At 53.2% G+C, this 26,384-nt stretch overlaps 1 protein-coding gene across 9 annotated transcripts in view; it reads left to right on the top strand.

Moving 5' to 3' along the window:
- SHROOM2 (shroom family member 2) overlaps positions 1 to 26,384 on the top strand; it is a 100,970-nt gene that overhangs the window by 61,991 nt on the left and 12,595 nt on the right. For 7 of the 9 annotated variants that reach the window (XM_036304295.1, XM_036304296.1, XM_036304289.1 and 4 more), the window contains 3 exons: positions 6,109 to 6,240; positions 9,349 to 11,698; positions 14,148 to 14,245. In XM_036304295.1, the coding sequence (XP_036160188.1) occupies positions 6,109 to 6,240; positions 9,349 to 11,698; positions 14,148 to 14,245 (2,580 nt within the window). Of the gene's footprint in view, positions 1 to 6,108; positions 6,241 to 9,348; positions 11,699 to 14,147; positions 14,246 to 19,273; positions 19,430 to 26,384 lie in introns of those variants that run through there. The other 2 variants (XM_036304291.1, XM_036304297.1) reach the window with 2 other exon arrangements.

Below are 26,384 nucleotides of genomic sequence, written 5' to 3'. Positions count from 1 at the left end.
ACTTCCTGCCTCTGCTGGCAGCCTTAAACCGCTTTGTGACTCTGATTGCGTCCGCTAAGCCTGCATTCGGCAGGGGATTAGCACCCCGGGAGGAGGATCTTAGCCGCAACTGTGGGGTCAGCCAGGCTGGCTGGCAGGTGATGTATTTGAAGAAAGGAGGCTTCCCATCCAGGGACAGCCCCTGGCCTTGCTGGGAGCACGTTTCTTACAACACGCCTTGGTCTCGGTGTCGCTGCCTGGCAGTGAATTCCGCACGAGGCAGCATTGTGCCTGCCCCTTGCCCCGGCTCCCTGGCGCTGTCTGAGCAGGTAGCTCTGCGTGGGGCCCACTGTGGGTGTTCCGGAAGCAGCTCCGTGCACCGATGCAGCTGGAGGACCAGGATCGCTAGGATGTCCGCAGGTTGTGTCCCCTCCCCACTGTCCCCTTTCAAGGGCTCTTCCTGGGGCAGAACAGTGGTTCGTTTATATTTTTCCAAATATATTTATATTTATTTCAGAGAAGAAGGGAGAGAGAGAGAGAGAGAGAGAGAGAGAGAAACATCCATGATGAGAGAGAATCATGGACCGGCTGCCTCCTGCACACCCCCTACTGGGGATCGACCCTGCAACCTGGGCATGTGTCCTGACCGGGAATTGAACTGTGACCTCCTGGTTCATAGGTCGATGCTCAGCCACTGAGCCATGCCAGGCGGGCGGGACGGTGTTTATTCTGAAGGAGGGTGTGTGTCTTACTGGGACGCTGGTGGGTATTGGCAAAACCCGGTGCTTTGAGAGGGTGGCCTGAAGCCCTTTCTTCAAGTTTCAGGGGCAAGTTTCTATTTTTTGAGCATTTTGAAGATTAGGGCCAGTGGCTGCTGTGCCTGTTTTATCGTCGAAACAGAATAGAGCCAGAGGTTTGTGCTGAATAGACACCCTGACTTGTTGGGGGTGTTCTCATTATTGTATGTTTTTTAAAAAAATCTATAATAATAAAAGCATAATATGCTAATTAGACTGGACGTCCTTCTGGACGTCCTTTCTTCCGGTCAAAGCCATAGCGGGCGGGGGCCGAGGCAGAGGTGGCAGAGGCCCCCCTGGCCACTGTGGCTGTGGCAGCGGGTGGGGCCCGGGGCCAAGGCCCTTGCATGAATTTCGTGCATCGGGCCTCTAATTGAGATATAAGGGACATGTTAGTTTCAGGTGTACAGTGCAATGATTCAGTTTATGTACATACTGCAAAATGATCACAGTAGGTCATTAACATTGGTCACCACGCATAGTCACAAATACTTTTCTTGTGACGAGAACAGTATCACTTTTATTAAAATCAGGAGGAAAAATGATCAGATTTGTTTTATTTTGGGAAAAGTCACTTCTCAGATTTCTACGTCAGGTATGGCGTAAGCTCCTAATCAGATGACTATCTAATTACGTGAGAATGTTTCACGTTCTATGTCACGTTGAGACGGGTAGAAAGATGTTTTTTCATTGCAAGGCAGGCAAGCAATGCTTATAAGATTTACTTTACAAACATTGATGGTCTCTAATGTATTAAGACGCAGCAAATGTTTCCCTTATTTTATTTCCTGTTCTTACAGATAAGGCGCATCGGTCCTGCTGCTAATCCTTAGGACTCCTTATAATTTGTTATGTTAATGGTCGCACTTTGAGTGTCCTGAGTTTTTTTTTTTTTAAATATATTTTTATTGATCTCAGAGACAAAGGAAGTGGGAGAGAGATAGAGAAGCATCAATGATGAGAGAGAATCATGGATCAGCTGCCTCCTGCTCGCCCCACACTGGGGATGGAGCCCGCAACCCGGGCTGGTGCCCTGACCGGGAATCAAACCATGACCTCTTGATTCACAGGTTGATGCTCAACCACCGAGCCACACCGGCCGGGCTGTCCTGAGTTCCTTTGGCGGCGAGTGCGCTGTGCCTTTAAGACGGTCAGGGGTTTGGACACAGCCTGCGGAGATGGCCTTTGTTCCTTCCGTCCCAGCGAGCAGGTGTCGTGATGGAAAGTGTATAAAAGTTACCCGGAAGAGCCCGAGTCATTTGGTCTGCCCAGTTCTGCTCCGCCAGAGGGGGTGCCCGCCTCACCTCGAGGGGCTTTTGTTTCCAGGCAGCTCTGAAGTCTTGGACCAGTTCCGCAGCCTTGGGGGTTTATCTTCCCTGCGCCTCCTGGTTGTGCGGGCAGGACTGCAGGTTCTATCGGGCGCGATGCCCCGTCCACAGGATGGCACCGTGTGACCGCTGCTGGGGCAGAGGACTCTGCCGGGGCGTCTCCCCAGATGCTGCCAGGGCTGACTGTGTCTCGTATTAAATATATGTAATCATGTATAGAGTGCCCTGCCCTAGGTTTTATGCATGCATGTAACGCGTTAGAAGCACTCCAGGCAAGCCGTTAAGCTCATGCCATTAGGAGCTGACAGCTGACAGGCAGGGCCCAGCAGAGGGGAGGAGGAGGGGGGACCCAGGGGAGGAGGGAGAAGGGGGTTGAAGGGAGGAGGGAAGAGGGGGGACCAGGGGAGGTTGGGGGAAGGAGGGGAGGAAGGGGGTTGAAAGAAGGAAGAGAGGAGGGAGGAAGGAGGGAAGGAGGAGAGGAGGAGGGGGACCACGGAGGAGGAGGGGGAAAGAGGGAAGAAGGGGGGAGGGGAAGAGGGGGACCAGGGGAGGAGGAGGGGCAACCAGGGGGGAGGAGGGGCAGGGGGAGGAGGGGCAAGGGGAGGAGGGGCATATAGAACTCAGCGATCTTTCCCAAGGACAGGATCATTGAGCTGTTGTTAGGCCCACGTCAGCTATTCCAGGGCCTCCCAAAGGCAATGGCAGAGGGGACTCAGCAAAAGGGGAGTGTAGGGAAGGGGTGACGAGGTGGCTTGGGCTAGACCAGTGATGGAGAACCTTTTGAGCTCGGCGTGTCAGCATTTGGAAAACCCTAACTTAACTCTGGTGCCATGTCACATATAGAAATTTTTTGATATTTGCAACCATAGTAAAACAAAGACATATTTTTGATATTTATTTTATATATTTAAATGCCATTTAACCAAGAAAAATCAACCAAAAAAATGAGTTCGCGTGTCACCTCTGACACGCATATCATAGGTTCGGCATCACTGGGCTAGACAGTGCTTCTCAGGCCTGGGCCTGCGTCTGAATTGCCAGGAGGGCTTGTGCCAGCAGCCCAAGCCCTTGCCCAGATAATGCCCACGGGGCTGGCCAAGGAGTGCGCTCACAACCCCGGGCGGGAAGCCAGGGCACTGGGAGCCCAGCTTCCCTCTGTGGACACTGGGAGCCGCTGAAGGTTCTGGAGTGAGGGGCAGAGCTGGCGAGCGGAGTGGGGGTGGGGGGGGACACACAGACAGATGGGAGGGCTGCTGAGGACCTGGGCTCCCGGAGGCTTGGCAGGAACCGAGGGCAGCGGCCGGCTCGGAGCGGGTGGTGCTCCTTATGGCTTTGTTCCACGCATGCCCACATCCCAGTGTCCACCAGGCGTGCCGGGGCCAAGTCCCCGCCCCCCACACTGACGACCTTGGCCTCTCAGCCAGCCCGTCCTATCCTGTCAGACCCGCCAAGTTCATGGGGATAAATGTAGACCTTGTTTATTTTGTGAGGCTGTGCCCATTTGCTGCATTTGAAAAGGTTAGAAAAATAATCCAGCACTCTTTTTTTTGAGGGGAAGGAGGGAGTTCTGCTTTTTATATGAATGAACTATTTCATTGAGGCACTTATTCAATTGCCCTTTAAAAATGAATTTTGGTATCTACATCTGTTGATCTTAACTTTGAGTGATAGCCTAGCATTGTTTGTATTTGTTATATAAACCTTGTCCCTTCAAAACAAAACAAAACACAACATTACCTAGCATATAAAATTATTATTTTGTAAATATATTTTTATTGACTTCAGGGAATAAGGAAGAGAGAGAGAGAGAGAGAGAAACACATCAATGATGAGAGAGAATTATGGATCGGCTGCCTCCTGCATGCCCCCTACTGTGGATCAAGCCCGCAGCCCGGGCATGTGCCCTGACCAGGAATCAAACCCTGACCTCCTGGTTCATTGGTCCATGCTCAACCACTGAGCCACGCCGGCGAGACTAAAATTATTTTTTAAATTAAATTTATTGGGTTGACATTGGCCAATAAAATTATATAGGTTTCAAGTATACAATTCTATGGTACATCATCTGTATATTGCCTTTGTGCCTACCACTCAAAGTCACATTGTCTTCTGTCACCATATATTTGACCCACTTAAAGTTAGTTTTAAAAGTTGAAGTGAATTTAGATTGCTCTTGGTGTGCACTTCGGGGGGAAGGTTTCACGGGGCCCTCGTCATAATGAATAGTTTTATCTGGAGAACCAGGAAAGCTGGTGGGATAGCCAGGGCCACACCTTTTCAGTGATGATGAAAGGAATGTTCGTGCTGATTAAAGACGATATTTAGGCGCTGGCCGGTGTGGTTCAGTGGACAGCGTGGGACCGAGGACGGAAGGGTCCTGGATTCGATTCCGGTCCAGGGCACGTACCTCGGTTGCAGGCTCAATCCCTGGCCCTGGGCGAGGTGTGTGCAGGAGGCAACCAATCGATGTGTGTCTCTCACATCCATGTTTCTCTCTCTCTGTCTCTCCCCCTCCCTTCCACTCTCTGTAAAAGTCAGTGGAAAAATATCCGCAGGAGAGGATTAACAATAAAAAAAAAAAAAGATCTTCCATCTGCTCTTGCCATTCACTCCTGCTGCATGGGTGGGTGTGAGCTGGACCTGAGGGACAGGGACTGAGGCCTCCAGGTGGCACCAGCGCGCTCTGTGCCCAGACTTCCCACCCAGCGTCCTCACCGGACGGTCACTGAGTGAGTGGCACGCGGGTGCTGAGCGGCCTTGTCTCTTATCGTCACAGATGTACCCGTTTCAGGCAGCAGGTGCCTGCGGACAAGCAGCCGGAACCTTCTCTGATCCCAAATAGGTTCATTGTGCCCCAGGAAGTTCACAGGCCTGGACAAAAGCACGCCTACTCCAGGCAAATGTCCCTGTCCCCAGCCCGTGACATCCTCGGTCGTAGCTTGTAGTGTAACCCTTTCCACAGGGTTTCATTTGTTTATTCTTTTTATATATCTTTATTGATTTCAGAGAGGAGGGGAGAGGGTGACAGAGAGAGAAACATCAGTGATGAGAGAGAATCATGGATTTGCTGTCTCCTGTACGCCTCCGGGCATGTGCCCTGACCAGGAATTGATCGAACCATGACCTCCTAGTTCGTAGGTCCACGCTCCATTCTCAACCCGGCCGGGCTGTTTATCTGTGTGTTATCTTTCTAGAAGGAAGGACATCATGGCCCAGTAACCCCAGCCATGCCTGAGGCATTCCAGAGTGTAATGTCCCAGAGTATAAGGCACACGCCCCTCCTCCTCCCCCCGTCTTCCTTTTCTCTCTGCCTCTGTTTCCATCAGTCTAGTCACTTCCCTTCATTAACTAGCTGTGAAGGTCTGGAGATGAGAGAAGTGATGGATATTGTAGCCCAGAGAAAGCCATCTGAAACGGACACTCACAGGGCCAGGACCTTCCTTATGAGGATCTTGAGAAATGCCATGAGGTACAGTCTTGGTCTTACAACCCTTTCCTTCTGCGGCGCGAAGAATCCGTCTGTTTTTTGTTTTAGTTCATGGAAAACTGTTGTAAAATCCACACTGCCCATGTTCTGCCACCCAAGGGGGTTTAAGTTGTAAATGCTTTCTGGTTTTTCCTTTAATCTTCTTTCTTGCATAACGTTGTTTCTTTTTAAAATATATCTTTATTGATTTCAGAGAGAGAGAGAAACACAATGGTGAGAGAGAATCATGGATCGGCTGCCTCCCGAACGCCCCACACTGGGGATCGCGCCCACAACCCGGGCAGGTGCCCTGACCGGAAATCGAACTGTGACCTCCTGGTTCGTGGGTCGACGCTCAACCCCTGAGCCACGCCGGCCGGGCATCAACAGACATTTAGAAAGCGTGCTTATGCCCAGGGCCGGCGGCAGCACCTGGACACGGTGCTGTGCATCATGTAGAAGTCGCTGTGACTCGTTGGCCGCCCCGGCATGACCATGTCCTGTGTGCAGTCCCTGAGTCGCATGCGCTCTCTTTCAGGAGGAACGAGCTGAGCTGGAGGCCCCACTCCTGGCACGCCACCAAGTTCTCCGACAGCCACCCCGAGACGCCCACCTGCCAGCTGCCCTCCGCCGGCGCCTGCCCGTCCTGGCACGGCCGACACCACGCCAGGTAGGCGCGCTGCCCGCACCATGGGAGGCGTGACTCTGCAAACACGCCTCGCCTCCCAGCCCCGTCGGCACAGCGCCTTCCTTGAGTTTAGAATGATTGTGTTTTTGTTAGAAAAGGCCACGGACACACCACTGCTGCGGGACTCAGTGTGCTCGCCGTGCAGGCACCTGTGCAACATTTGAAAACAACAGCTCGGGCACCACGGCCAGGACGGACATTTGCTTTCCGGTTTATGTTGTTTAGCGGATGAATCAAGAGCCCGGGGCTGAGTTCCTCCGGGCCGCTGGGCCGGTGGTTCCGAGCCGCCCTGTGCCCACAGCCGCGCCCGTCCTGGGAGATGTTTACGCGCAGGTTGAGGCCGCAGCTGCGTGGGTCGGGCAGGTGTATTTTGCAGAAGCTCCCCCAGGTGCTGCCGTGGAGGTGGGGAAGCCAGGGGCTTCACAGCCCACATGCCAGGGCGGCTGCCAGCCTTGAGCCCACCCGTGCTCGCCCACGGAGTGTGAGACGGGAGGTGGCGGCGGAGGGCCGGTGGAAGGGGAAGTGCTAGTCGACCTGGCCTACCTGGAACCTGCGTTTCACGGCCGGAGGGCCAGCGCCCGGGGAGCACGTGACACACCATGGTGGTGGTGGCTTAGAGAGGCTCCTGCTAGTCACAGGGCACTGACTGGTCACCTCAGGTTAGTGGCCAATGTCCTCTCTGGTGTCCTATTAGAAGGCTGACAGTAATAGCAAATAGTGTGGACTTTGTGTGTGCATGTGCATGCATGTGTACCTGTGCATGCTCAAATGTGTATCTATGTGCATTTATGTGTGCATGCATCAATCTCTGCACACACGTGTATCTATGTGTGTATTTTATGCATATGTGTGCATGCACGTGTGAGCACATGCACATCAGCACACATGTGTATCTCTGTGGTTTATGCATACGTGTGTATGCACACGAGCATGCATTCATGTCCTCACACGTATATATGCATGTATGTGCAAGGGTGCACACACGTGTAAGTTTGCATGCATATCCACACACACGTGGGTCCGTGTAAACATTTGTTTATGCACGTGTGCATGCATATCTGCATCCATGTGCGTACACATGTGAGTGTGCCTGCACATCTGCACACATGTCTATCTATGTGTACATGTGTTTGTGCATATGTTAGTATATGCATGTGTATGTATGTTTGTACCTGTATGTGTGTGTGTTTGGGGCTAAGGTAACCAAGTCCAAGTCTATGTTTGGCCGATAGTACCAGTCTGCTGTGAAATTGCAAAGTCCTCACGTGAAGGGAAGGCAATAAGTGTCCAGTGTGTATTAGCTCTCCAGCTCTTTGCAGTGACAAGAGATGGTGGTAATGGGAGCCCAGGGTATTTTTGAAAAACCACAGATTTTCACGGAAGTCTTACCACACAGCTGAGAAGCGGGCCTTTTCTGTCATCATTGAGCTGACTGGCTGTCATAGGCGCTCCGTGAGGCCCATGCGGTGGTTTCTTGATGAAGAAGCAGGCACGCTGCCCACATCTGCATGGGAATAATTCTTACACGTTATTGACATCTCCTGGGATGTAGGTTCTCGTGGGAAAGTCACCTCAGGAGTGCTGGCAGGAAGGTGGGCAGGAACGGGCTCCGTTTCTGACAGGCTACCTGGTGTCCTCGAGGAAGGGGTGGGCGACGCCAGCCTCCCTCCCCCAGGTGACTTAGCCGTTCACTGCGTGTCGTTTTGCTGCTCACGCGGGTTCCTCTCTCATCATGGTTCTCCCCAAACCTAAAGCAGCCACAGGTGTTTGTTTGTTGGTTGGTTTTTTGTTTGTCTGTTTTGGATTTTGATTGTTTTAATGTTGGAGCAGGAACCCGCTCTGTTGAGCTTTACTGAGAGCGTCCAACATGCGTGCACAGTTCCCCCGTGGAGAGCGTTAGGCTTCACAGGAGAATTGATTCCTGAGTTGACCACGTAGCTCCCTGCGTGTAACATACCTGATGTTTCGTTTCCTGCTCTTAGACCCCCTCCTTGTTTGGAACCTGTATTCTGGCCACTCAGGTGCAGTTCTGATGAGCCCTGCACGGTTTGATCAGGTACCTGAACCCAGCAGCGGTCGGTGGCGCGGAAAAAGCCTGTCACCTGAGTTGTCTCATCTACCAGGTGTCCCATGGGTGGCGAGTTGACACTGTGCTATTACCCCTTTTTAAAAAATAATTTTTTGTTAATCCTCACCCGAGGATATTTTTTCAATTGATTTTTGAGAGAGAGAGAGAGAGAGAGGCATCAATGTGAGTGAGACACATCAATTGGTTGCCTCCTGCATGTGCCCCGACCAGGGCTGGGGGATCGAATCTGCAACCCAGGTATGTGCCCTTGACCAGGAATGGAACCCATGACCCTTCGGTGTATGGGCCAAGGATTTAACCATTGAACCACATGGGCCAGGGCTGTGCTATTCTTACTTTAATAGCTGGGGTTGGGAAAGGAATGTTCTGAACTTTCCCTTTTAATTTTAAAACTGTTCTCCTTTGATTGCTTTTCTGTTTAAAATCAATAATAAAATCACTTCTTACGCTAAACCAGGGGTCCATGGCGTGCTCCATAGAGGTCAGAGGGTGACTATTTAAACGGGGGTCCACAGTGTGTCCAGTGGAGGTCAGAGGGTGACTGCTTGAACCGGAGGCCCTCAGTGTGTCCTGTGGACGGCAGAGGGCGGCTGTTTCAGAGTCTGTGTCCAGGCTGCTGCGGCCACTCACGTCCAGCTGGAAAGCAGCCAGACTGTCAGCAAGGGGCTGTGACCCTTCCCACCCGTGAACACTGGGACTTGCACTTCGTGTCATTTTCATGGTCTTGTCATATTCTTTTTTAAAAGTATGTTTTTATTGATTTCAGAGAGAGGAGTGGAGAGGGAGAGAGAGAGAGACATCAATGATAGAGAATCATGATCGGCTGCCTCCTGCACACCCCACACTGGGGATCAAGCCCATACCCCGGGCATGTGTGCTGACCGGGAATCAAACCACGACCTCCTGGTTCATAGGTTGACACTCAACCACTGAGCCACGCTGGCCGGGCCTTCAGTGACTCGATTCTAATGCAAGCTCTCCCTCTGCTTCTCGCTTCCCAGCGCCTCCTCCCAGGATCTGTCGGGTGTGTGGGAGCCGACGAGCCTGCAGCGCACCTCGGACCACTTCAGCTCTCTGGGCAGCGTGGACAGCCTGGACCAGCCCTCCCAGCCCTCCCCCTCCGGCCGCCTCTCGGCCGCCAAGTCCAGCGGCAGCATCGACCACCTGGGCGGCCCAAGCAAGCGGGACTCGGCGTACGGCTCATTCTGCGCCAGCTCCAACACGCCTGACCACACCCTGCCCAAGGCCGATGCCTCGTCCACGGACAACATCCTCTACAAAGTGGGCCTGTGGGAGGCATCCCGGCCAGGTGGCCGGCAGGACCCCCAGGGCCTAGAGGAGAGGCCCGGAGGCTTCCCCCCCAGGGGCCCCCGGGACAGCAGCAGGAGCCCCCGGCCAGAGGATGCGCCCGAGCCCAAGCTGGCCACGTCGGGGCGGTCCAGCTTTGGGCCCATCTGGCATGTTCCTGATAAGAAGAGGGCACCTCCTTCCCCCCCGCCGCCGCCGCCCCCTCTGCGCAGCGACAGCTTTGCCGCCACCAAGAGCCACGAGAAGGCCCAGGGCCCTCCATTCCCCGAGGCGGCCACCGCGCAGCACTTTCCTGGCCTGAGCCGGGCTCAGTCCCAGGGCGACTGGAGGGCAGAGCCCGCCGATCTGCAGCGGAAGCTGGCACGCCCTGGTGAGCGGAGGCGGCTGGAGAGCTCGGGCTGTGCTGCGGCTGCCCCCCTGGACTGCGGGCGGCCGTCCAACCCTGGCGCCCCCAGCCGGCTCCACACCTCTCTGTCCAGCACCGACGTGCGTTTCCCGCCATCTGCCCACGCGTGCCAGCACCTGCGCCAGTGCAGCGACGAGAGTCCCTTCCTCCACGAGGGCCTCCGGGCCGCTGTGGTGCCCAGGGGGCAGCCGCGTGGCACCCTCGCTGTGGCCCCGCAGGAGGCCCCCGCCCACAGCTTCCAGGACGCCAGCCCCACCCCGGCCAGGCAGCCCAGTGCTGCCGACCGGAAGGGGGACAGCGCTGGGCAGAGCCACCACCACTCCCTGGCCACCAGACAGGGCCCCCAGGGAGGCGCACAGGCGGCTCAGCCCCGGGACGGCTGCTGGCGCTGCAGCTCGCCTCTGGGGGCCCATGCTCGTCCTGCCACACACGCGGCGGGCCAGAAGCCACGCTGTCACCCCCCTCAGCACCAGGAGTCCCTGGACGCCCACAAGGGGGAGTGGGGCGACCCAGGGGACAGAGGAGCAGAGGAGCAGAGAGCCGGCGTGCAGAGAGTCGCCGCCGGGGAGAGCGGCCAGATCTCGGCCCACGGGACGCCCCTGCTGCACTCGCTGACCCGGGAGGGGCCCCGGCCCGAGGGCGGCCTGGAGGGCGGCAGGGAGAGGCCAGCGCCCTTCGATGCCCAGGTGGGCAAAGCCGCCCGGAGGAGCGACCGCTTCTCCACCACCCTCCGCAACGAGATCCGGCTGCGGCGCGCCCGGCTGCAGAAGAGCCAGAGCTCCGTGGCGCTGGCGGCGCCCGAGGCCGCTGGGGAGGCCGGCAGCTGGCGGGGGGCCCTGGGGGGGCCTGCCCCGGGAGCTCCATTGCTGGGCACCTACAAGGACCACCTGAAGGAGGCCCAGGCCCGCGTCCTGCGGGCCACGTCATTTAAGCGCCGCGACTTGGACCCCAGCCCAGCGGACCGTTACGCAGGGTCCCGGGAACCCAGGGCCGGGGACCACCGCCCAGATCTCAAAGCCGCCCCCCAGGGGGTGGGCCCGGCCAGGCCACCCTCGTCCGGAGGGGGCCCGTCCCACGTGGCCCGCATTGGGGGCCGGAAGCGGTTCACGGTGGAGCAGAAACTGAAGTCGTACTCGGAGCCGGAGAAGATGAATGAGGTGGGGCTCTCCGGGGATCACTGCCCCCGCCCGCACCCCGAGGACACCGTGGGGACGTTCGCCGACAGGTGGAAGTTTTTCGAGGAGACCAGCAAGCTGGTTCCGCAGAGGCCCAGGTCCAGGCAGGCGCTCCCTGGGGTCCCGAAGGAGAAGCCGGACGGGCCGCGGGCCGCGGGCCTCGGCGACCAGGGCGCCAAGCCTCCGCCCCAGGACAGGGCCCGCACCACCTCCTTTGGAGAAACCGCCGACAGTCCCAGGAAAGCAGGAAGGACGGGGAAATCGGAACCGCCCCAGAGGCTCGGGACCTTTGCAGAGTATCAAGCCTCTTGGAGGAAACAGAGCAAAGGCCCGGAAGCCAGGGGCTCGGGGAGGTACCACTCGGCCGACGACATCCTGGACGTGGGCCTGGACCAACAGGAGAGGCTGCAGTATGTTCACGAGAGGTCACGGTCATCGCCCTCCACAGACCTCTACAAACAGGTGAGCGGTACACTCGGGCAAGCTCATGGTCACCCCCACTGCTGTCTTTTATTTATTTTAATTGTTTTTTTATTGAATTCAGAGAGGAAGGGAGAGGGAGAGAGAGAAAAACATCAGTGATGAGAGAGAATCATCAATCGGCTGCCTCCTGCATGCTCCCCACTGGGAACTGAACCCGCAACCCGGGCATATGCCCTGACCGGGAATCAAACTCTGACCTCCTGGTTCATAGGTCGATGCTCAACCACTGAGCCATGCCGGCCGGGCTGGACCACTGTCTTAGGGATCTATAGGGCTCCCCCCAAATATAATGGGCCAGCGTCAGCATGACTTGCATCCACTCATTGCAGCATTGATGGTGCTGTTTTAGCATCCCTTTGTGTGAAAGGGATCTGGGGCGACCTCGGCTTGTTCATGGCGGTTTTAGGTGTCGTGATTCACCCACAGCGGGGGTTCCCAGCCCCTCTCTGGCTGCAGCTGTCTCCCTCCCTCAGCAGCTTGTCTCTGCCTTAGTTCCGAGCAAAGAACTTGGGGGAAACTGTAGAAAATGGCAAGTTGTCCTCTGAAATGAAGAGTGATTTTTAAACATGGATGGCATTTAATCATTTAATATTTTTATTTATTTTTGATTTTTTGATTTTTTAAAAAATATTTCTTTATTGATTTCAGAGAGGGATGGAGAGGGAGAGAGAAACATCAATGATGTGAGAGAATCGTGGATCGGCTGCCTCCTGCACGCCCCCTACTGGGGATCGAGCCCACAACCCGGGCATGTGCCCTTGGCCGGAATCGAACCTGGGACCCTTCAGTCCGCAGCCGACGCTCTATCCACTGAGCCAAACCGGCTAGGGCTAATCATTTAATATTTTTAGTATCTGTTCTTTTTAGTAATTTTCCCCCCAAATATTTTTAAAGATTGCTCTCAGGCGAATGTAATTAAAAAGCCATGCAGCCCTGATCAGGGAGGCTCAGCTAGTTGAGCATCGTCCGGTGCACCAAAAAGATTGCTGGTTCGATTCCTGGTCAGGACACATGCCCAGGTTGTGGGTTCAGTCCCTGGTTGGGGTGCAAACAGGAGGCAACCAATCTGTTTCTCTCTCACATCGATGTCTCTCTCTCTCTCTCTCTCCCCATTCCTCTATCTCTGAAATCAATAAAAACATTTTTTTAAAGGCATTGCATCATGACACTATTGCACTTTTTTATTTATTTATTTATTTATTTATTTTTATTTTTATTTTATTTTATTTATTTTTTTTTATTTTTTTTTTATTTTTTTTATTTTTTTTTATTTTATTTTATGCACTTTTTTTTTAAGGTAAGAGTTTTGATGGTCAAAGTTGAGGTCAAGTTTCTAGCAAGCTGCATATCTGTGTCCATACTTCGACACCAATAGTTTCTCTCTCCCTCTCTCTGCTTTTTCTGCCTCTTAAGCCTGCACTTGTATATGTCCAGGAACAGATTTCCTGCAGCACCAGGTGCAGTTTCTTTTTTAAAGAACCAGCAGTAAAGCCTGGCTGGTGTGGCTCAGTGGTTGAGCGTCAACCTATGAACCAAGAGGTCACGGTTCAATTTTGGGTCAGGGCACATGCCCAGGTTGTGGGCTCGATCCCCAGTAGGGGGCGTGCGGGAGGCAGCCAATTGATGATTCTCTCTCATCATGGCTGTTTCTCTCTCTCTTCCTGCCTCTCTGCAATCAATAACAATATATTTTTAAAAAGAGAACTGCAGTAGGATATCGCACAGCATTCAGGGTGTGTGTGTGTGTGTGTGTGTGTGTGTGTGTGTGTGTGTGGAGAGACTGGGATCTGGAAGGCCGGAGACTTCGGGAGTATGTGTTTCTGCCCTGGAGGTGCCCTGGCCTGCAGCCCGCACAGCGTGACCCGTGAGAAGTCCCTGCTCACTCAGTCAGGAGAGAGGATCCCACAGGCTGGCAAGTCCTGTGCTCGAGGCTTCGCCCCAGTGAGTCAGGACCAGCCGGTGGGGTTTTTGGCCAGTGTGCCCCGCGGCGTTACAGCCCTCGTGTAGGAATTCTGCTTCCTGCCCAGGTCGGCGGTGGACGTGGGTCTGATGTGTTTTTTAAAAATATATTTTTATTGACTTCAGAGAGGAAGGGAAAGGGAGAGAGAGAAACATCAATGATGAGGGAGAATCACTGATTGGCTGCCTCCTGCATGCTCCCTGACTGGGGATTGAGCCTGCAATCAGGGCATATGCCCTTGACCGGAATCAAACCTGGGACCCTTCAGTCTGCAGGCCAGCACTCTACCCACTGAGCCAAACTGGCCAGGGCGGTCTGATGGGGTTTTGGTGCAGCTCTGAGGAGGGCGAGCTCGGTGTGGGGACCAGCCCGCAGGCTCGCAGGGTGCACCCACAGTGAGGGATGGTAAGAATGGATGTCTGGGAGAGGGCAGCAGATGACCCGGTCTCCCTGTGTTGCCCGTGGCAGGAGGCGCCCATTGAGCCGAGGCGACAAGCAGAGGACCCTGGCGAGCACAGAGAACATCCCTCCACAGTCCTGGCCGAGGATGGGGGCCCCGCCCCGAGGTAGGCAAACTTGGGGAGGGGGTGAAAAAGACGGCTTCTGGAGTGTGTGTTTCTTTATGGTGGTGAACGCCTGGCTAAACAGGTTTGGGCATCTGGGTTTGTCCAAACCTGAAGGGGCTGCTAACTGGGCGATCCAGTGTCCCCAGGGCGGGAGAGCGTCCCAAGGCAGGGATGCCCTCGAATACCATCATGGTATTTTTGGTTCTGAAGACGGCTGCTGTGTTTTCCGTACAGGGAGGTGCCTTTTGCTAATAGAAGGGGAAACCCTGTGGGCCGAGCCCCAATGAAATGCTTTCTCCGGCAGCCGCTGGAGGGGCTTTACTAAGCGGGCGCACAGCTGGGGTGCTGGGCGAGGCTCCCAGTCAGAGTTGCCTTGGAGGGTTGTTAGTCAGAAAGGAGCAGGGCGAGCCTCTCCTGATTAGATGTATTTTACTTTTAAAAATATTTTTATTGCCGAAACCGGTTTGGCTCAGTGGATAGAGCGTCGGCCTGCGGACTCAAGGGTCCCGGGTTTGATTCCGGTCAAGGGCATGTACCTGGGTTGCGGGCACATCCCCAGTGGGAGAGATGTGCAGGAGGCGGCTGATCGATGTTTCTCTCTCATCGATGTTTCTAACTCTCTATCTCTCTCCCTTCCTCTCTGTAAAATATCAATAAAATATATTAAAAAAATATTTTTATTGATTTCAGAGAGGAAGAGAGAGGGAGAGAGAGAGAGAGAGAGAGAGAGAGAGAGAGAGAGAGAAACATCAATGATGTGAAAGAATCATTGATCAGCTGCTTCCTGCACGCCCCCTAATGGGGATCAAGCCCACAACCCAGGCATGTGCCCTTGACTGGAATTGAACCTGGGACCCTTTAGTGCACAGCCAAATCGGCTAGGGCTTGTTTTAATTTAAAGATATATATATATATATTTTTATTGATTTCAGAGAGGAAAGGAGAGGGAGAGAGAGAGAAACCTCAATGATGAGAGAAAATCATTGATCGGTTGCCTCCTACACACCCCACACTGGGGATCGAGCCCGCAACCTGGGCATGTGCCCTGACCTGGAATCAAACCATGACCTTCTGGTTCAGAGGTCGATGCTCAACCACTGAGCCACGCCGGCTGGGTGAGGGTTTGTGTTTTGAAGCTACTGTGCTGTGAGGCGTCTTCAGGATCAGCTGTGATGTACACACTGCGTGTGTTGCCAGGGCTCTGACGTGGTGAAAGGGTCCAGTGAAGGGGGAGGGTCCTGGGCTGCATTTGTCACGGGTGTCTTTGAGCAGACTGCCTAACCCAGCCGTGGGCAAACTACGGCCTGCGGGCGGATCCGGCCCGTTTGAAATGAATAAAACTATTGAAAAAAAAGACCGTACCTTTTTATGTAATGATGTTTACTTTGAATTTATATTAGTTCACACAAACACTCCATCCATGCTTTTGTTCCGGCCCTCCGGTCCAGTTTAAGAACCCATTGTGGCCCTCGAGTCAAAAAGTTTGCCCACCCCTGGCCTAACCACTCTGAAGAAATTAGTTCCAGAAGTTTCCGCTTTGGGGCTATACACCCGGCAATTTGCAGGACTGTGGGTGCTGTTAGAGCGCGAGCCTCAGTGAAACTCTAGGCTAGGAATGTGGAGGCGCCGTTTCCAACTTTTCTTGGCCAGAGTTTAGCTTCTGAAGTGTTGGCAAGAGGGAGTGCCTGGGAGCATCGCACTGTGGGATAAAAGCAGTGAAAATTCAGGCAAAGGCTGGCCTGACGAACACAAAGCCTCTGCCGCAGAGATTCCAGGCGCTCGGCGTTGCCCATCAGCTTAAGGTAACGGAAACGTGTCTGAATGATGAGTAAACTGCAGATCTGATGCGCAGCACGAGACAATGGAAGGTGGTTTTTGTTGTACTTTGTTGGGATGACAGGAGAGCGGCAAGATAAGAATTATTGTTTGTTCATGCAACCTGAGCCCATTTTTGTGGGGTTTAGGACTCTGTGTTCTTTTACATTTTATTTTATTGATGGATTGATTTGAGAGAGAGAGAGAGAGAGAGAGAGAGAGAGAGAGAGAGAGAGATCACTGTGAGAGGGAAACATCCTAAGCACCCTGACCCGGGACCGAACTCACAACCCAGGCATGTATCCTGACTGGGAATCGAACCGGTGACCTTTTGGTGCACAGGATGCCACTCAACCAACCGAGCCACAGGGGCCAGGGCTATTTTTAAAAAATATTTTGTCTTATTCAAAATGAGACTGTGCATCACTCAAGGGGTAATTATGCCTCACTCAAGTCTGAGAAACGCAGCTCTAGCTCAGAGGCTGACAAACTAGGATGGTCCATATTCTGGCTTTGGGGAGCACTGTGCCTGCTCTGTGGACTCGGCGGTGCGGTAGTAGCACAGACGCAGCCACAGCCTGTCCATCCAGCAGGCTGTGCCCAGTGAAACCTGACCGAGCAGGTTTGCCGCCCTGGGGTTTAGTTCAGGGCTGCAGGCATGGTCTGTGAGGCCGGAATGGCAGTCTGTCCAGACATTTTCAAAGAGGCTTCTTTCATGATTCTCTTGCAATTCGAAATCCATTTCTCCTGTGATCTGGATGTTGCTTGTCTCCTTTGGTTGTTTGGCTTAGGGACCTTGCATCATCCACCCGAGTGGCCGTGCTTCTCAGGGCGTGAAGGTGAAGGAGTGCGCGGGATGCTGTGAGTTGAGGGTGCGGGTGGGGTGCCCCTGAGAACCCGAGGGCGGGCATGGTGCTCAATTCAGGTGAAGTGACTTGGGGAAGGTTCGAGGCTCCCCCGAGGCTGCTGGAGAGGCTGGGAGGAAGAGTTCTGTGGGGATGTGTGTGCGCTAGGGTGTTTATTTTGTTCTGTTCCCTCGTTTGTGGAATTGTTCATGGGCACACATGTCCTGTGCCAATTAAAGGCAGATTGGTATGCGATTTATGAGAAGCATTTCCGATGTAAAGTCTTAAGCTCTGAAAGCGCAAGCTATGGAAAGGTTTGAGCGTCTTATAGGCCCTGGTGATTATGCCTCATCTAAGGAGCATAAAAGTGGATTGTCTTTAGCAGTGCCTCAGTGAGGGTCTCCTTTAACAGTGGGTTCCTTGAGTGCCACCAGCACCCAGAGCTGGGATTCTCATATGCTTCTGCAGCGGAAGCAGTCAGGGCTCCCTAGAGGAATGGCTGTCTTTATTATTATTATTATTATTATTATTATTATTATTTCAAATATATATTTTTTATTGATTTCAGAGAGGAAAGGAGAGGGGGAGAGAGATAGAAACATCAATGATGAGAGAGAATCATGGATTGGCTGCCTCCTGCACGCCCCCTACTGGGGGGTCGAGCCTGCAACCCCGGCCTGTGCCCTTGATCATGGCCTCCTGGTTCATAGGTGGATGCTCAACCACTGAACCACGCCGGCCAGGCATGGAATGGCTGAGTCTTAGGGCAGGAGCGTGGGGTGTCTTGTGCCAAAAAGTGAGGACATACTGACGGGAAGGAAGGATAGAAGGGAGGAAGGGAGGGAAGGAGTGAGGGCGGCAGAAAGAATGTGGGCTTGGCATCAAGGACACAGGTTGAAATCATTGTATCAGGCCTAAGCTTGCTAATACATAACTCATGTCCCTGGTTGGTGGGATGTCCATAGCAACCTTCCTTGCAGACTTATTTAAATGTTTAATGGGTATGATATTAATGCATCTGCACACCGCTGAAGATCAAGTGGGATTGAGAAAGCCATGAAACAGTCACTCCTACTGAAATAGCAGGCATACGGGAGGGACCACAAAGTAGCCATCTTACTTGGTTATGTGAGGGAGTCAGAAGTAATGGCTGTGAGCTTAGAAGAGGTTGACAGCAGGTTGAAAAGAGAAAGTCCACCCTGAGGGTTAAGGGCAGGACCCAGGAAGGGTGGGGGCTCTCCATGGGAAGGGGCTGTTAGGGACTGGGGGAGGGGCACTTCCTGGGGGAGGGGCGAGACTCTGGGGTCTCAGCTGCACGGGGAGGGGAGGGGAGGGAGGGAGGGAGAAGGGAGGGAGGGGGAGAGGGGACTTTCAATACAGATCATTGTGAGGTGACAGATGGGCTAGCCCGGTCAGCCTGCCACTTCTTTGTCTACTTCCCTCAATGCCTGGGCCACAGTGAAACTCCGGGAAGCATTTGGCTAGTTGTTGTGTGAATTCCATTCCTAAAGAGTGTGTAATAACCCGGGGAAAACACATAGCTGTGAATCCACTTTTTAAAAAAGATTTAAATTCTTTATTGCTGAAAGTATTACATATGTCTCCTTTTTCCCCCATTGACCTCTCCCCGGCTGCTTCCCCCCCCCCCCCCAGCACATGTCCCCGCCCCCTACTGTCTGTGTCCATTGGTTATGCTTATATGCATGCATACAAGTCCTTTGGTTGATCTCTTACCAACCCCCCCTCCCCCCCGCCGAAATCCACTTTTGAATGTTTTAAACTTCATGGTTCCAGCAGACTTGATTAGGGTTGTGGAGTTGAACCGGGTATCTCACACATTATGTGATTATGTAGCTTCGTTCATAGAGAAAGCATGTAAAATTCATGCAGTCATGGAGGGACCTGGAGAGTAGCATGCTAAGTGAAATAAGTTCGTCAGAGAAAGACAAGTATCACATGATCTCACTCATATGTGGAATCTAATGAACAACATAAACTTATGAGCAAAACAGATCCAGAGACACAGAAGCATGGAACAGAGTGCGAATCTCAGAGAGAAGGTGGGGCGTGGGTGTCAACCAAAGACCTTGTGTGCAAATATGCATGGCCCATGGACACAGACACGAGGGTGGTGAAGGCCTGGGGGGGCGGGCCGGGCTGGAGGGGGTCAATGGGGGGAAAGGGGACATATGTAATCCTTTCAACAATAAAGATAGAAAATACAATAAAATTCATGCAGTCAGCTTTTCTCTAGTTCCCTCTTCTAAATTATAAAAAGGACGCCACCCAAGCTTTGGGGTTGAAGCTAGGAGCCGTGGGAACGCCCCCCTGGGGTCAGGAGTTGCCAGCGTAGTAACTGAAGTGCAAGGGCGCCTGAGTCACGGAGGTGCGAGGCGAGGAGCCTGCGTGGACTTGCCCGTCACGGGGCAGCAGGCGCGGGCAGGCCGCCGTGGGGAGCAGACAGGCGGCTTCCAGGCTCCGGGCTGATCGGGTCCCTGAAGGCAGCACAGCAGGCGGAGGCCCGGTAAGAGTCGCGCATCCCGGGACGTCCCCTGCCGCCCGTGCGGTGCGGCGCGGGGCTGGGGCTCCCAGCGCCTCTTTTGTTCTCGGGCTGTCGGAGGGCTGGCGGCTCGCGGTGCAGTGCGGGGATCCGCCACATCCTCCTCGCTCATTGTTCCGCCTGGAGATGTGAAATCCCGCACGTGGGGCGCAGATTCCGGGGCGCGCGCTCGCCACGCGTGTGTGCGGGCGCGCGCCGGGGCCGCGGGGGCCTGGGGATCCGGGCGGCGTTGGGCAGCTCTGCCGCTGGCGGGCGGTGCTCGGGCTGCCATCGAGCGTGACCGGGGCCCCGCCTTCCCTGCGGAGGGTCACCCGCAGCCGGGCGTGAGGACCCGGTCTTCCTTGCTTTTTGCCTTTCCTTTGCCATCGCCGTGAGAAATAAGCGTTTGGATGACCCAGGCAGTGAATGGGGACACGGAAAGGAAATGGTGAGTCAGCCGCATCCAAATGAAAAAAAAAAAAAAAGGTGATGAAATCAGGTGTGCATGTTTAGTCCTAAAAAAAACGCTCTGTGGGTAAACTCACACGCAGCCTGCTCAGTGCGTGAGAAATGTGCGTGGGGAAAAGGGGCTCCGGGAGCCGAGCCTTCTCCAGCCCCCGGGTTTTGCCCTCCTTGGTGTGCTGGTGACACTTGAGAGGCGTGTATTTCTTTGCAGGCTTTACTGACTTGGGGGTGGTTGTGTGTGTGTGTGTGTGTGTGTGTGTGTGTGTGTGTGTGTGTTGCCTGCTGTAACCTGATAAAAGAAACAGATCATTACCAATTTTGGCCATGTTTCTAAATGATGGAAATGTCTTTGCGCTGCTCCCAGGTGCTTGTGTGTGTGTGCGGGGAAATTGCGGTGTAGACCTGTGTGCACACGCGGGCACACTGCGGCTGCATGCGCCGGCCTGCGCGGTAGAGGGCTGTGGGATGCACGCGCACTGGCCGTGCAGGGGGAGGTGGGGGCGGGGGGGGGAGAAGGAGCTGGAAGACGGGTCCAGAAACCCACCCGGCGGCATCTGTAACTGAGCAGCCTGCTGCCTCACACTCTGTCGGCAGAGTGACAGGATGCGTGGGTGAGAAGTAAGGTTTTCACATGACACACAAAATAATAGAAGGTTTGGTACAGATTTCCCGAAAGGTCGGCATATTTCTTTTCTTTGCAAAGCAGGATCTTTGAGGGCATGTTCTAATTTCTTTACGTTTATGTTGTAGAGCAGTGTTTCATGGATGGTAGGGAGAGGGCCAGCTCTACGCTTTTGTCATGCACAGCGGAACAATTTTACACTTTCTCTCTTTTTAAAAAATATACTTTTATTGCTGATAGTTTAATAGGTATCTCCCATGTATACACTTTCTCTCTTACCTCTCTCTCTCTCTCTCCCCTCCTCCTTCCCTCTCTCTCACATACACACACACAGACACCTTAAGGAAAAACATCTGCAGGCCTGTTCTCCTTCACAGAAGCATGAACAACACACAGGCAGCAGCAACACTTAAAGAGAGTCATAAGCATACGTGTTGGTGTCAGCCATGAGGCTGCATAGGGCCCTGCTGCCCAGCCGGAGTGACGGAGGGCCCCGGCCGATGCGCTAACTGCGCTTGTGCGCCGCGGACCACCTGCTCCCCGGGGCCCAGCTCTGAATTTGGGAAAAGCCGATACCGAATGTGGCCTCTAGAATGCATTTGCTTGTCTCTCACCATGTTTACGTCTCTACCTCTTCTGTGCATTACAGTAGAAGAAGATGCCGGGGGGGGGGGGCAGTAGGAGCCAAGCTGGCCAGTTGTGTCCACTGGTTGGCCCGTCCTTCCCGGCCACTGGCCATGGATGCTTGCGTTTTGCAGCTGACTTCCCTGCAGCGGTGGGTAGTCGGGTCATTTCTGGGAGGCTTGTTGCCCTCCCTGGGTGTCTGCACAGAGGCTACAGTTATTCAGTTTTCCACTTTTAAGAAATATTTGCAGGATCCTTTGTGTCAGTTCCTCAGCCTTCACACAGCCTTTTCACACGTGTCTCCGGCCTCCCAGCCCGGGTCCCGGGTTCACTTCCCCCAAGTAGACTGGCCTCGGTGAGTGGGTTCTGGTGGCCGGTGACGGAGCGCCCCGCGGGCCCTGCAGATGGTTCGTCTGCTTCCTGCGGTGCCGGCAGGTGCTGCAGGCGCGTGGCCTGAACGCAGAGATGCCGAGCCTGAGCCTGCGCTCCAACAACGCGGGAGAAGGAACCCCGGGGGCTGCGGCACAGACCCCTCGCCCGGCTGAAAGAGGGGACTCGGGTCCCAAGCCCTCCGCTTCTTTGTTTTTCTTTTTTTAAATACATTTTTATTGATTTCAGAGAGGAAGGCAGAGGGAGAGAGAGACAGAAACATCAATGATGAGAGAGATTCATGGATCGGCTGCCTCCTGCGCACTCCCCACTAGGGATTGAGCCCGTAGCCTGGGCATGTGCCCTGACCGGGAATAGAACCGGAACCTCCTGGTTCATAGTCGACACTCAACCACTGAGCCACACCAGCCGGGCCAGAGGTAAGAATTTTTGATTCCCGGGGAGAGAAGCCAGGGCTCGAATTCCCCTTAGAAATCACACATCAGGCCCGTGGGCTGTGCTGTTTGATTTATTTGCTGTCAGCATTCAGGTGAACAAAGACATAAACATATGTGAGACACACATAATGTCCCTGAGATCCATTTACAAAGAACACGAGCTCCTGTCAGCAAGCTCCTTTTCTGCCTGCAGCGTGTAGGGAGGCAGCGGCCGTGCCCTTGACAGTAACCCTGCCACGGAGCTCTGGGCTGACATCTCATGCAGTCAGCCGCTAGCCGCATGTTCTCTCCGGTATCACTTACACGACACTTCTTACCTAATGATTTTGTTTGTAAAAATCTAGCCAGTGGGCCCTTCACCATGCTTGGAGGTCATTAAAGATGGAATAACTAGAAAATCGCATAAGATAGTTAACATTTCTACACACACATGCATGCATATGTATGCATATGCAATTGTGTACACACACACATCACACAGATATGTGTGTCATAGACATTTTATATAGTAGAAAGTATATAAAGTACATTTTCATGTACAATAAATATCTGAAGCCTATTGGGTAAATAATCCATTTCCAAGTATGGTTCTTTTCGTTGTTGTTAATCCTCGCCTTAGGATATTTTTCCATTGATTTTTCGACAGAGGGGAAGGGAGAGGGGGAGACACAGAGAGAGGAGCATCGTATAAGAGAGACACATTAATTAATTGCCTCCCACACACGCCCCAACTGGGGCTGGGGACCCCAATCTCTTGGTTCATAGGTTGGTGCTCAACCACTGAGCTACACCAGCGGGGCAAACCACTTAATATTGTTAGATGGCCATTGTTTTATGGAAAAATTGAGTTACTTCTAATTGCCCTTAATGGACAGATAAAGCTAATTGAATCTGTGGTCGGTCTGGTTCTGCAGTCATGACGGTGTGGTGCTAAATTGGAGGAAGGGACGTGGGAGTAGAGATGGGCTGTTAGACCAGTCACCGCCAGACCTTCAGGTCCAACCCACGGACCTTCGAAGGGCCTTTATTCGGTGGCCCCTGAGTTCAATTAGCACGAAATCAGAAGAAATACATTCTCAGTGGCCAGTCTCGGGTGACGTCAGTTTATTCTCTCACTGGATACGGGCCTGTTTGTGTTGTTGGGTACCATGGACCCTGCAAAGTCACACCAGGCACAGATAAGCTCCCTCGAAGGCACTTATCCTGTTATTAGGAAAAACACTGTATAGCTAATGGCATAGGTTAGGCGCTTCAACAGCAGACATGTATCTCTCACTTGTGGAGTTTGGCAGTCCACGGTCAAGGACCCGTTTCCTGGATAGCAGAGGGCCAACTTGTTGCCATGTCCTCACATGGTGGGGAACAGAGAGGGAGCGAACTCTGTGGGGGCCTATTTTTTTTATTTCAATCCTTATTGGAGGATATTTTTTCCGTTGATTTTTAGACATAATGGAAGGGAGAGAGGAAGGGGAGAGAGAAACATCGACTTGAGAAAGACACATCGATTGGCTGCCTCCCGCACGTGCCCCAAGTGTGGCCGGGGATCGAGCCTGCAACCCAGGTCCATGTCCTTGACGGGGAATTGAACCCGAGACCCTTCTATCCATGGGCTGGCGCTCTGAGCATTGAGAAAACTGGCCAGGGCTGTGGGGTCTCTTTTATAAGAGCCCGAATCCCATTCATGAGAGCTCCACCCTCGTGACCCAACCACCTCCCAAAGACCTCACTCCTGATACCATCACGTTGGGGGGCGGTAGGATTTAACATATGAATTTGAGGAATGCACATTCACCCCAGAACATAAGTGCATGGACATGACTATGATGCTGGCTCAGCAGAAGGTGTTGGTCTCTGGAGTGCTGGTCTCCGGCGTGCAGGTTCCTGGGGGTACAGGTCTCTGAAAGCCTTGCATAGAGCCCGCTGCCCTCCCCCCTCCCCGAGCTGCCCAGGCAGGTCGCTCCTTGGTAACGTGTCATTAGCATGTTCCCCATGAGAATGAACAACCAGCTCAACCTGAATGCCATTCCTGGGACGCTGGGTGCAGCTCCTTTTTCACTTCCTTTGTGTGGCCAGACTCCGTGCGGGGTGCACCCAGGAGCGTGTGCAGGAGTCCTCTTATCTGTCTGCTTTTGCTGGCTCTCAATCTTGCCATCACCAGTGATTTTATCCTTGGAAATATATTAACTTTTTAATTGAATTTATTGGGGTGACATTGGGTAATGAAATGACATAGGTTTCAGGTGCACAGTTCTATGATCCATCATCTGTACGCTCTATTGTGTGTTCACCACCCAAAGTCAAGTCTCCTTCATCGCCATTTATCCCCCCTTTACCTTCTTCTACCTCCCCATCCCCCTCCCTCTGGTCACCCCCATGCTGTTGTCTGTGTCTATGAGGTGTGTGGGGTTTTTTCTTAATCCTTTCACCATTTTCACCCTGACCCCCAACACCCCTCCCCTCTAACAGCTGTCAGTCTGTTCTCTGTATCTATGAATCTGTTTCTGTTTTGTGTGTTAGTTTATTTTGTTCATTAGATTCCACACATAAGTGATATCATATGGTACTCATCTTTCTCAGACTGGCTTATCTCACTTAGCACAATACCCTCTAGGTCCATCCACGCTGCCCCAAAAGGTAAAATTTCCTTTCTTTTTTTTTTATGGCTGAATAGTATTCCATTGTGTAAATGTATCACAGCTTTTTAAAAAAATTATTATTTATTGGGGTGAACCACAGCTTTTTTATCCACTCATCTACTGATGGGCACTTGGGCTGATTCCATATCATGGCTATTGTAAATAACTCTGCAGTGAACATAGGGGTGCATGCATGTGTGTGTGTGTGTGTGTGTATATATATATATATATATATACATATATATATATACACACACACACACACGTACAGAGACACAGGTCTATACACATGCAAAATAAACACATGTGTAATATACATGATACAGACATACATAAACACACACTTTACCCACACAGTAGTCATTTGGAAGCTATTGGAAACACAGCTTGGAATATGACCCCAGAAGAACCCCAAATTCCCATTTTTTTTGTTTTTTGTTTTGTGACCTTGATTTCCTGCATTCTTATCAACGAGGGCAATAAAAACCAATGCGTGGGTTTATGGCTTTGCGTTGCAGGTTTCGGGGGGAAGTAGGAGGGTGGGGGACAGAGCTGGCCCAGGAGGTGCTGCGTTCCTGTGGATGTTCCTAAGGCAGCGGTTCTCAACCTGTGGGTCGCGACCCCGTTGGCGGTCGAATGACCCTTTCACAGGGGTCGCCTAAAACCATCCTGCAGATCAGATATTTTCATTACGATTCATAACAGTAGCAACATGACAGTTAGGAAGTAGCAACGAAAATAATTTTATGGTTGGGTCACAACATGAGGAACTGTATTTAAAGGGCCAGCAGGTTGAGAACCACTGTCCTAAGGGTGAGCGCTGGGGTGCAGGCGGCACTGCTCTCCCAGCAGGAGGAGTGGCCGCAGCAGCACTGCCCTGGGTGCCCATGAGGCCCATCAGGAAGAGGGAGGGGCCCACGCTGGGCTGAGTCATTATTTACTAGTATTTCCCAGGGGCGTGGCTCCCACAGGCGAGTTCTCTCCTGCCCGGGTGGCTCTCACAGCATGTCCTGTCCAAAGCGCTCTGCAGATAGAGCTGCTTTTGAATAAGCGCATCCAGTGTGGACCTAAATAGCCAAGGCACCGAGGCCTGAGCAGTACATGGCAGCGCCTTTCATTCTCCCATTTCTCGGAGGTGCTGGGTACTGATGCAGTAGCAGGGGCCGGCGCTCCGAGGGGTCAGTGGATGCTAGAGTGGAAGAGTTTTAGCAGAAGAAAACCTCCCAGGGTCCCTTGCGGCTTTGACATGAAAGGCTGGGCAGGCATTTGTGATTCATCTTGAGTTAGGACACATTTCCCTGTCAACCAGCGCCCGACTGTCTGAGCAGGCACAAAGCCTTAAGTGAAGGGGGACGTGGGGGTCGCAGGGCCTTCCCTCCGCGCTGGCCATCAGAGCCAGAGCTGCCCCTCAGTCGGCGTTGTCGCGTGGACAGTACCACTGCCATTCTGAATTTTGTCCACACAGCGGCTTGGCTGTGCGTTGTTTACTAAAACACTCATTGCCATGTTCAGGTTGTTTTGATAACTTCCAGTTTGTCTTGGTGCGTACCTACTACCCATTTTTAAAAAATCTGACTTCCCACACCAGGTTAATACTAAGGTCTTACACTAAGCTGTTTTCTCAGCTTGTTTCTAAGCGGAGGCGGTGCCCGCAGCCTCCTGGGAGCGGAGGACGAACCTGTCCTCTGTCAGATGCGAGGAATTCCAGTTTCTGGCTGGGAGCAGGGTCCTGCCCTTGGACTTGCCGTAGTGCAGGGTGGGGACTG

This window comes from Myotis myotis, unplaced genomic scaffold, assembly GCF_014108235.1.
Source record: "Myotis myotis isolate mMyoMyo1 unplaced genomic scaffold, mMyoMyo1.p scaffold_m19_p_4, whole genome shotgun sequence".
Lineage (NCBI taxonomy): Eukaryota > Metazoa > Chordata > Mammalia > Chiroptera > Vespertilionidae > Myotis > Myotis myotis.
The sequence above is the reverse complement of the archived record's forward strand: the minus strand, read 5'-3'. Positions and strand labels throughout refer to the sequence as shown.